General features: G+C 34.2%; 2 protein-coding genes across 3 annotated transcripts; both read right to left on the bottom strand.

Moving 5' to 3' along the window:
* Window positions 1-2,364: 2,364 nt before the first annotated feature.
* On the bottom strand, window positions 2,365-5,752 carry LOC137099679 (interferon-induced protein 44-like). Its single transcript, XM_067476831.1, has 8 exons — window positions 5,633-5,752; window positions 5,406-5,417; window positions 5,247-5,277; window positions 4,673-4,868; window positions 4,197-4,346; window positions 3,363-3,534; window positions 3,177-3,277; window positions 2,365-3,028 (listed from the first exon to the last, which is right to left on the bottom strand). Exons 2-8 carry the CDS (start codon window positions 5,413-5,415, stop codon window positions 2,867-2,869), a joined length of 822 nt encoding a protein of 273 aa, XP_067332932.1. The 5' UTR covers window positions 5,416-5,417; window positions 5,633-5,752; the 3' UTR covers window positions 2,365-2,866.
* Window positions 5,753-7,787: 2,035 nt separating this feature from the next.
* LOC137099678 (interferon-induced protein 44-like) lies at window positions 7,788-10,805 on the bottom strand. Of its 2 annotated transcripts, XM_067476829.1 has the most exons (8): window positions 10,695-10,805; window positions 10,459-10,470; window positions 10,296-10,329; window positions 10,007-10,202; window positions 9,587-9,736; window positions 9,246-9,417; window positions 9,023-9,138; window positions 7,788-8,897 (listed from the first exon to the last, which is right to left on the bottom strand). In XM_067476829.1, the coding sequence occupies exons 2-8, from the start codon at window positions 10,466-10,468 to the stop codon at window positions 8,733-8,735; spliced, it is 843 nt and encodes a 280-aa protein (XP_067332930.1). In that variant the 5' UTR covers window positions 10,469-10,470; window positions 10,695-10,805; the 3' UTR covers window positions 7,788-8,732. The 2 variants fall into 2 exon arrangements, with proteins under 2 accessions (XP_067332930.1, XP_067332931.1); XM_067476830.1 differs by lacking the exon at window positions 10,695-10,805 and having other exon boundaries at window positions 10,459-10,621.
* Between the last annotated feature and the right edge of the window lie 396 nt (window positions 10,806-11,201).

Raw genomic sequence — 11,201 nt, 5'->3', positions numbered from 1 at the left:
GAAAACTATCCTGGAGTTTTCAGTCGTTTTTTTTTTTTTTTTTTAAATCAAGTGATCTTGTTATTCCGACTGTTTTTAAGGCACCATCACAACAGCTGATTTGTTGACCAGATCACGTGATGACGTCACATCGCGCTAACAACAGGCTCGTTCGGGATGAAGAAGCGCTCCTCGTCGCTAGAGCGGGCGGCGGTGGGGGGGTGGACAAGAACCTGCAGACCACATGAGGGGGAGAAGTAGCAAAGTTGACCTCTGGACAGGAAGTTACATCCCGTGAGGACCCGTCCAAGAGTCACAGGATAATTACTAAATTACTTTATTTCACATGAAAAGGCTTAAAATTATCATGAAACGCAACATGTTTGATGTGAAAGTACAAAAATGTTAAACAGTCGAAATACTTGGGGAGAAAAAAACAGACACACATTTTCCATTATCGATTTTTCAGATATTTAGTCTCTCGGGAGAGATGTTATTTAATTCATCTTTACATCCCACATATCAAAGATGTCTTCCTCATTTAAAAAAACCTACTTAAAGTTTTTGATCGTTAAGGATTTTTTTTGTGTGTGGCTTTTGAATTTTGATGTGAAAACATGTGAACTACCTTTATAAACTGTTCAGCCTCTGGCAAATCACAACGTTTATTCTGTCTTCATAGTGAAACAAAATGCAAATATTTTACATTGAACAAAAGAGGAATAGCTTGAACCAATCGGATCAGATGAGAGCCAGGCGTTTCCCACCATGACCTGGGGTTTTGTCTTCATAGACAGTAAGTACAGATTTCTTCATATATAGTCTATGGTGGAGAACTGTTTCTACGCATGGGTGATGTCATAGTAAGTCGGGCTCAAGTCGCAGAAAAAACTAAGCAGCAGCAAGCAACATTTATGTACTAGAATAATACATCTAAAAGGCTATATTCCAACTTAAGTATCATTACAAACACTTTAAATTCTGTGACTAACCACAACCCACCAGTGTCACTCACAGCAAGTCCATCATCTTGGCTTTTAAGGGCTTTGTAAATCTGCTGTGCTGACAGGTTTCACACAAACCAGAACATGAACTTTGTCATTTTGTACCCATGATCATCCTAACGTAGAGTGAGGTTTAAACACCAACTCCTTGAATTGGGTCCCTCCCATGATGCTACTTAAGGCAACTGGATAAGCTTGAAGGCAAAAGGTAAAAAGTCCCTGCTCTTCGTTTTTACATTTTGTAACTTCTGGACTGCAAAACAGAAACTATTTTGACAACAGTGCCGCCTGGTGAACGATGACCATCTTGCATTTTGTCTTTTTTTCACTTCATAACTAGTTGCTCAACACCTGGAGTTACCATAGGAGCACCTTATGTTTGTCACTTGAGTTACATATCAAACATCTTTTGCGAGAATTATATCTTTAACAACCTGTTCGTCGTTGTAATCATGACAAACAATGTTTTCCAAGTTTAAGAATTTTGATCCAACTCATAATCCTTAAAGCAAACCAAGTTGCTTGTGTCTCCAAACCTAATTACATTTTTAGTATAACATTATTAGGTCACAAAAGAGGTTTACAACAGTGACTGACTACTTTGACTTTAGGTCTATTGTGACAAGTTGTGAGTCAAGTTGGAAGGTGTTTATGTGGGCAATGAAAAGTATATCTCTGTGAACATGTAGGTGGGTGTGTGTTGATATGGGATTGCTTGAGTAAACAAAGTGTAAGCGAAAAGTTAGATGAGTCACAGCTCAAAGGGACACAGTACTATATCACAGTTAACCTTTAGTAATACACTGAATGATTTTCAAAAAGTGAAAATGTTATTGGAGTGGAAACATTTGGAAACCTTACAGACTTTATTCACACTACTTCTTTAGAGACTCAAGTCTTTAATTAGATTCTACCTGCATCATGTGGCCCTTGCCAAGTATGTTGAGCCCCATCTTGTCCAAACAAATCACTTTTTTGATCAACATGGATGCCTTCTTTTTGTGTGAAGTTGCTTCCAGTGTTGATGAGCCTGGACTTGCCATCACCAAGTGGTCCATGAAGCAGAATCCTGACACGTTTGCACTCTTTGGTTTTGAGGCTGAATTTGGTAAATTGTCACAGCCCAGCCCTTATACTGAGGCCAAAATAGGAAACACACGGGAAGTCAAAATAATGTTTGTAGGAAAAGTTTGCAAAGTGATTAGTGAAAGGCGTCGCTTGGTAGAAATGTGGTGCATGAATTTCATGTCGTAGATGCAAAAGAAAAGAACAAAACCCTAAAATGACAAAGTGTGTAAAGGGGCGAGGAGAACCATTTGATCTGGGCACCGCTATGGAATTATGTATGCATGGTGGACAAACATGGCCAAGACATGTCCCATGTCAATATTTATACTGGCCAGTTGTTGTCCCACAAAAAAATTGGTCAAAATATGAGCATTTTTTCAGTCATGTATACAAGAGCAGAACAATAAACCAAGGGGACAATGGACAGTGGCTTTATTTAAAAAAAACTGCATGCTGTATGTCAATAAGCAGTACAACAATAAAATTACAGTAAAACAGTAAAACAATTTTCTGTCAATGTTATTATTAAATAGATATTACATTTTCCTTGCAACCAACCTCATCCTTTTAGAGGATCTGCAGAGTGGGTCATCCAGCTACAACTAAAGTAATGTGACAAGACATTGGGCTTACAATTTTTTTTACCATAAAATTTGAAGTTTTGTCAGAGACTTGGGAAGGTTCAGACATTCATGTATTGTACAGAATATTCATATTGTACTCAAAACTTGCAAAATATATAAGATTTATAAGATTTTAAAAGATATAAGATTATAAGATTTATAATTTTTGTCAGCAGCCCATATGCTGCAGATCTATAGGTTGTTCAGGTAGTCTTCTCCAAAGGTAACGATCTGTCTCAATGCGCATAGTATTTGAGCATTTATCTGATCATTTATTTGGACTTCGGAATTGTAATTCTTCACAAGAAAGATGCAGTTCACTGGAATGCCCACTAACATGCTGAATTTCTCAACCTGTAGGTTTAAGAGTTACAACATCTCACTACATCAATAAATGTACAATGGTATAAAAATGAGACACTGGAAGAAAAAAGTCAAATTATGAAACTGTAACTTCATATACATATCATTGTAAAACATATTGTTAAAAATAAGGAGTTACCATTTCCTTTAGGTACTCGCTCACATAGACATCTTTTAGATTTTTTTTAGCCTTAGGACAGGCTTCATCAACTTTGGTGAGAACAGTCAGTTGGGGAATTCCTGAAAATACAAAAAAGTGTTTTTATTCATTGTATATGGCACAAGTAGTCCACACATAGTAATATAAATTGGGATGTTACAGTACCCATTTCACTAGCAGCAAGTCTAACTTCTCTCATCTTTTTTAAAACTCGTTCACTCAAAATAGATATCGAGCTCACAGGAACAACAGAAAGCAGAACATGAACTTTATCATCCAGAGTGGGACATGAGTTGTAGCCTTCGTCATCCTTCATCAACTGCTTCCCAGGAGTGAACTAGAAAATTATGAAGTTCAGTCAAACAATGTTTGAACGAGGGCAGACATACAGTTTAAAATCAAAAGATATCATATTAAAGTTAAGAATTTATGGCATTTACACCTTTTATATGTTACACAGCATAGAAGATAGCACCAGTTTTATCAGATCATTCACATTGTATCTACACCAAAAGTATCAGTCAGAACAGTTGTAACAAAAAGAAAATAAAACTTCATATATTTGGTTGGCAGTAACTGCATCCCATCTATAACTCTCTGAAGTCACCAAATTGCTGGTTCCTTTTTCCAGGCTTTTAATTTCTTCTGTTTGCTTGTTTGTTATGGAGGGTTCGCCTTCACTGAGGCACATTTATTTGAGTATTGAGTGTGTATTTGTGTAATTCTACCAGCTTTGCACAGGTTGTGCAGCCACAGACTGCTCAGAGTGGCTATGCTGACCCTTGTTCTCCATGACATTATTAAGACCACCCATATTAATGTTGTGCCCGATTGTTGTTTAATGTACCAAGGCATAAATACTATGAAATAAAAGCTAAAATTCTGATTATATCTTTTGCTCTTAAACTCAAATGTCTTCAGTGGACAGCAAAGAAAAACAGCCAAAGAAGCCAAAGACATGCTGCAGGGCATAATAATGTTAGAGTTCAATGATAGTACCTCATAGTGTTCTTTGACATGACCCATCAGAGCCAGTTTGACGTCATCCACATGGATTCCATTGTTTGTGTCGTCTTCAAAACCCATGATGTCATTGAAAATGATGGAGTAAAAGGTGATTTGATCTTTTCGGATTTTGTAAGTTGTGTACTGCAAAGCAGAAAATGTATAGCAGCAGTTAATATAATCCCTAATAAATCTACAATTCATGAAGCAACACAAATGGCTAAAATCTTTTGTCAAAGTGGATAATTTCTCCTCCCATTGTGGAAGACAATCCAGCAAAGATAACAAGAACACATTTCATTTATTTAATTTGTATGGAAAATACCTACCAACAGTATGAAATAATGATTAATATATTAATGTAGTCACTTTACCATCTGCTGCAATTTTAATCATGTTTTTTAAGTCCTAAAATGTATGAAATTCTTTAAGATTTATGGACAATTAAAACAACCGACAGGTTTTCATACTTTTTTTGTAAAGCTTTTCCCAGAGGTAGCATCTGTCAAAGCTCGACCAGTTACTCTGCCTTGTAAAACACTGTCAACAGAGTTGATGAAATTGGACTTGCCAGCACCAACTGGTCCATGAAGCAGAATTCTGAGATGTTTGACTTCCTTGTTTTGAGGTTTGTATGATTTCACAAAATCAAGACATTCCTTGCTCCTGTTAAATAAGAAAAAAAACACTATATTAAAATATTGTATGATTTTTATTATTCATTGCACTACAATGTGACTAATGATCTGCAGTGACATACAGAAAATCTGTCAAAACAGTAACAAACCATTTGATTTGGTAACAACCGAATGGTTTGTAAACTCCAATAGTAACCCTAACTTGGATTTTTTTACTTAACTTTACTCAGTTATCTACAACATGAACTTCTTACTGGCTTTCATCAAGTTAGCGGCAACTGCAGGGTGAAAAAACCCCTTTACTCATTGTTTTTGAGTTCTAAATTTGTTTGCAGAGTAGAAACAAATTCAGCTAAAAAATTTTGGTATATACTGGGTTTCTGACTTTTTATTTATTCATACTCACTCTGGCAAAGACCTCCATGGCTGACTAGATGCTGGTAAAGGAAAAACATATTGCTTACTGTAAACAAAGCTGTATTACTCCTACTACACATGTAACATCATGTATTAAATTCTTCAAATAATGTCATTAAACAGGTAACAGTGACAGGTCAGTACTTACATCCTCCCATATCTGTAAAATAAGAGATTTACATATAAATGTGGATGACACCTGGAAGTGTTTAGATCCTTTACTTAAAACAAATCTGCTCTGGTATCCTCTACAACCAGTACTTCAAATATTGACCATGTCTTTGGAGCATGTCTTACTTAAAAGGTTTGAAAAAGTTCAATACTGTAGTTTGTAGCTTTTAGTACCATATCTGAGGACAAACAGAAAGTCCTTACCTGTGCTTTTGTGTCTCTGGACAAAGTGGCTGATCAGTGGTAATGGAGTCTTTAGCTTTGGTTTCCCTTTTGGTTTCTCGTTCTTTCCTTCAATTTCACTTTGAGACCACCCATATGTGACTTACAATAATTAGCTGAATCATTTTCTGTTTCTTCCACTATCCTTTTTGCATTAATCCTGCATTAATCCCAGCATTTTCTCTTGACAGACAGGTGAAGGTTTTATCATCACATAATCCAACCTGATGCACCATACTGTTCGGTTATAGTTTTGAACATGGTCTGTCAGTCTTTTTAAACCAGTATGATTTGTTTTAAAAATGTTCAAATTAATACAGAACAGTTCAATATTCAACAAATGGTCAAACCTAAACAACAATACAAGTTGATTTTTCTTCTTGTACGAGCCATAGGATCATGAACATTACATTATGTCCATAATTGACCTTTATGAGTTGTTAGTTGGTGTGACACGGTCTGTAAAATTCACACTTGGAGTCCATACATGTGATCACAAGTTTGGAATATGACCAAATATCTGCATAAGACGCATTTTGTTCTCATTAGCAATCACTAACACCTTACACTAAAATGGTCAACATGGTAAACATTGTAACATTCTTACATTCTTACAAAAGAAGGGATACTCAGATTTCTTCAACATAACTTCAAACCATCAGACAAATGTTTGAAACTTAAATACATGTGGTTCCTTTAACAGGACAAGCACACAAAGCTGGTTGTGAAATGGATAAAGCAGGTTATTGGAATGGCCTTCACAAAGTCAGGAGAAAGAGGGAAACTGCCAGAGGGCAGGTTAGGTTCACAGAGTCAGTTACCGCAGTAACATGAATATATTAATACCAAGAAGAGTGCCCATATAAAACTGGCATTACTTGAAACACAGTGCCAAATATATTTGCGCCAAAGATGCTCAGTATAAAGAAAAATACATATATTGTCTTACCTGATAGAATTTTTAGCTACAGATGGAGAGCAGTTTTGTGTAGAATCCTGTTCCTCGTGTTTTTGTTACTGACTGTGTACACACTGGAATGTTCCATTTGTTCTCTAAAAAGACAAAAAAAAAAAACAAAGAAAATTAAATAGCAGTTCTGTTTAAATGTTTTTTCGTGCAAGTTATATTACAAGATGTGTTACATGTCAGGAAGAAAATTAAGCCTCCCAACCAACTGACATATACTGGGTGTGTTTAGAACTACGGAGAATCTTTAGCTACCTTTGTAACTAATGTGAAGGGTATTTGTTGTGTCTCAGGCTTAAGTTGGGCTAAAAATAAATGTGCTGTTTATTACGAGTAGAAAAAAACGCATTATTCTTAACAAAACTGCTTTTCTGTGGTTAACAAATTTAACACATGATAGGGATTGAAGACAGAACTTACTGTGGTGTTAAGCTGAAGCACTTTGCCTTCTCAGACCAACATGTAGCTCTGCTCTGCTCTGCTCCTCACATTGAGCAGAGAACTGCTTCAATCATTCGGCTCCACATTTTCAAACTGAAAACTGACACGTGACTTTCAATTTTTGAAAAATTATAAATAAAAAAAATTCAATAAAGGTCATAATCGGTAAATTTAAAAATATATCACACTTATTTAAAAACATATTCAAACGTTGTAAAATTATATGAGATGTTACCTTCCCAATTTTCTATATAGTGTACAGTCAATGTATCTTTTTTGTAATTATACATTTAGAAGTATGTTCATATTGTATTATTACTAACAAAATCTTCTAAAAATACATACATGTAGTACAGACACAAGCATTGGCAACATTTAGGAAACAAAAACTTTTACGTTTTTTAAAACTATTTGTTTTGACTATAAAATTAATGTTTGATTAGTTTTACTAACAAAACATAGTAAAAACACATTTATGTTGTCAAATTACAAGTTCTGATGGTATTTCAAAAAATAACAGCTGACAGTTTTTTTAAATTATGGATTTATTTAAATCTAATTATTGATTTAATTAAATTGATGTCAAAATATAATAAAAATTAAAATACCGGTCACTATCTGTAAGTTTAAAGTTATTTGACCCAAAAAACATTTTAAATGTTGTAAAATAATGTGAAATATTAGCTACATGACATGTACAGTCACAAATAGTGATAATTATAACAGACATTCTTGAACACTTTTTATTATGTGTATAAAATACATTTATGAGTTTTTTTACTATCAAAAGCTTGTATAGGTAGGGGCAATGGTGGCACAGGAAGGTAGAGCGGTCTGTAATATAAATCTGTCTTCTTTAACATTGTACTGTGATCATGATCATGTGATCATTGTGACCAATATTAGTAAAACAAAGCCCTGCATCTTTTCTAATTTCTAGTCACGTTTTTTCTAACAAATTGTAAAAATATGGTAATATAGTACAGTCACAAACATTGACAATATTTATAAAATACAGCTTTGCATATTTTTGTAATTTCAATTTTTTGGTGTAAAATCATTGTGCTCACTATTGTAATAAAACAATGTAGTATTATCACGAGCATTAGCAATATTTATAAAATACAACACATCTTCTTTGTAATCATACATTTTGAGAGTAAAAGTAACTCCATATTGCAATATTACTAACAGAACATTGTAAAAATACGTACATGTAGTTTACACATAAGCATTTGCAATATTTTTTAAAACACACTTCTGCATCTTTTATGTAAATATAATCTTTGAGTGTTAATTAACTTAACAAAAATACATATATGAAGTATAATCACAAACATTTGCAATATTTATAAAAGATAGTCTTACACATTTTTTATTTATTTGTTTTGACTGTAAATTTAATATTTTTGTGTTTTTTTTACTAACAAAATATTGTAAAAATATGTGTGTTTTGTCAAATTATTTCGTTTTAATTATATTTTTTAAAAAAGGGTTGACTTTTTTGTAATTTGGGATTTAATTATAAATTGATTGCAAAAAATAAAAAAATGGTGATTAGATGTAAATTTAGTAATATTTGACCCTTATTTAAAAAAAAAAACTATGTAAAATGATATGAAATTTTACGCAACATTGCATGTAAATTTACATCTTTTTTACAGTGTACTCAAATCATTCCAACTCATTGAGGTAGTCTTCTCCCAACTCGATCATCTTTCTTAGTGCGCACAGTATTTGAGCATTCTTGTCATTGTTTATTTGAAATGTTGAATCGTAATTCTCCACAAGAAAGATGCAGTTCAGTGGAATGCCCAGCAACTTGTGGAATATGAGGACCTAAGTGTTAAAATTACAACATTTAAGTGAATCAATAAATGGAAAGTGGTATAAAAATGAGACAGTGCTGAAATGGGGAACTGTAGCTTAAGTTACATTTGTACATGTAGAATTCAAAAACATACTTTTAAAAATAGAGACTTTTCTTTCAGGTACTTGCTCTTGTAGATATTTTTAATATCCTTTCGGACTTTAGGACAGGCTTCATCAACTTTGGTGAGAAGAGCAATTTGGGGAATTCCTGTAAATGCCGTAACATATAATCAAAGTTTGTAACACTTGTTTTTGATTCATAAAAACTTATATGGCACCATTAGTCCACACACAGAAACTGGGATGTTACAATACCTATTTCACTAGCAGCAATTCTAACATCTCTCATCTTCTTAAAAATGTCATCAGACAAAATAGATACTAAGCCAGCAGGAACAACAGAAACCAAAACGTGAACTTTGTCATCTGGAGTGGGACATGAGTAGTAGTTTCGGTCATTCTCCATCAATCGTTTGCCAGGAGTGAACTAGAAAATAATAAAGTGAGGGTGCACATTCATCCTCAAGCTACAGTAGAATGAACGGAAGTACACAAAGCAAGATCACAGTTGTTAAACATTAATAATTTTAACAAAGCACTTTAGTGATTTACACTAAATAAAAATATGAAGGGGGCTAGTGTTTAAAGGATTGTACCTCGTAGCCTTCTTTCATATGTCCCATCAGAGCCAGTATGATGTCTTTCTTGTGGACTCCATCACAAGTGTTTTTTTCAAAGCCCATGATGTCATTCAAAATGAAAGAACAATAGTTCTGTTCATCTTTGCGCATTTTGTAACTTTTGTACTGTAAAACATTAATGACACCATTTTAGCACATCTCTGACAAATGTGTAATTCCTGAGACAACACAAATAGTTACAATTTTTTGAAAAAGTCTCTGTGTCGTGGTAATGTTATTTATCTATGCGTTTTTGTACATATTGTGGAAAATCATTAGATGCAGTTTTATGCACCTCCATTAAGTTTTAAACGTCAAACATTTTTTAACTTTATATTCTCGAAGAATCCTGAAATTCCTTTCTTCAAAATTACAAAAACCAACAGGTATTCTTACTTTTCTTGTAAAGCTTTTCCCAGAGATAGCATCAGTCAAAGCTCGACCAGTTACTCTGCCTTGTAAAACACTGTCAACAGAGTTGATGAAACTGGACTTGCCAGCACCAACTGGCCCTTGAAGCAGAATTCTGAGATGTTTGACTTCCTTGTTTTTAGGTTTGTATGATTTCACAAAATTAAGACTTTCCTTGGTCCTGTTAAATAATAAAGAAATGTTGGAATAAACTGTTGACTTTTTTAAGGACTAGAAATATATACAGAGAAATCTATAATGACTATATACTCACTCTGGCAAAGGCCTCCATGGCTGACTAAGGAGTGCTAAAGGTAAAACACACTGTGTGTTAACCTACAGTCTGACAAAATTACATCCATCCTACACAAAACATCATGAGATATATTCTTTGAATAATGTCATTAAACAGGTAACAGTGACAGGTCAGTACTTACATCCTCCCATATCTGTAAAATAAGAGATTTACATGTAAATGTGCAGATAGTGTTTGGATCCTTTACTTAAAGCTAATCTGCTCTGGTATCCAACGCTCTGCCTAGTACTTCAAATAGTTTTTGTTATGACGTTAAGCCTGTCTTTGGAGCATGTTTCTACTTGAAAGGTTTGAAAACGTTCAATACTGTAGTTTGTAGCTTTTCTTACCATATCTGAGGACAAAGAACGTATTTACCTGTGCTTATGTGTCTCTGGACAAAGTGGCAGATCAGTGTTTAAAGAGTAGCAACACAAAACCTTTTATAGGCTACTTTTTAGCTCTGGTTTCACTCTCTTTTCCAGGATTTCCGTTGGTCACCACCCATGCGAGTTACAAAACAATAGTTTCACTTTGAGACCACCCATGCAACAAATCTAAAAGTGTCACGTTTGTTTAAGGTGTGTTGAAGATAAGGGTACAGTTGCCTGTGAATTTCTCACTTTAAGTATTTAAATGATGGAACACTTAAATATTAATGTAAGCTGCTTAAACTTACATATGGTCATAGGGGGTTATTATGTACATTCTATTGTACAGTGTGTAATTGCAAAATATTACAGTAGTTGGCACTGTTGCCCACAGCAATAGTTCATTTCTAAAGTGTGTTTTCAGCTTTGTTTAGCTGAATCATTTCCTGTTTCTCCCACTATCCATCTTTTCCTCTATCTCTGTCTTCCTGAACCAAAACACTGTTTTTTAAGC

The sequence above is a fragment of the Channa argus genome, chromosome 15 (genome assembly GCF_033026475.1).
Source record: "Channa argus isolate prfri chromosome 15, Channa argus male v1.0, whole genome shotgun sequence".
Classification (NCBI taxonomy): Eukaryota; Metazoa; Chordata; class Actinopteri; order Anabantiformes; family Channidae; genus Channa; species Channa argus.
This window is presented reverse-complemented; position numbering and strand designations above follow the sequence as displayed.

Bases quoted from the DNA above. Each gene is read 5' to 3' on its own strand.
- LOC137099679 (XM_067476831.1), bottom strand. The intron at 4,347-4,672 runs GTATGAAAACCT...TCTGCTTTGCAG, and splicing joins GGAAAAGCTTTACAAAAAAA to TACACAACTTACAAAATCCG. The intron at 3,029-3,176 runs GTAACTCCTTAT...TTAAACCTACAG, and splicing joins GCGAGTACCTAAAGGAAATG to GTTGAGAAATTCAGCATGTT.
- LOC137099678 (XM_067476829.1), bottom strand. The intron at 10,203-10,295 runs GTGAGTATATAG...ATTATTTAACAG, and splicing joins CCATGGAGGCCTTTGCCAGA to GACCAAGGAAAGTCTTAATT. The intron at 9,418-9,586 runs GTACAATCCTTT...ATTATTTTCTAG, and splicing joins ATATGAAAGAAGGCTACGAG to TTCACTCCTGGCAAACGATT.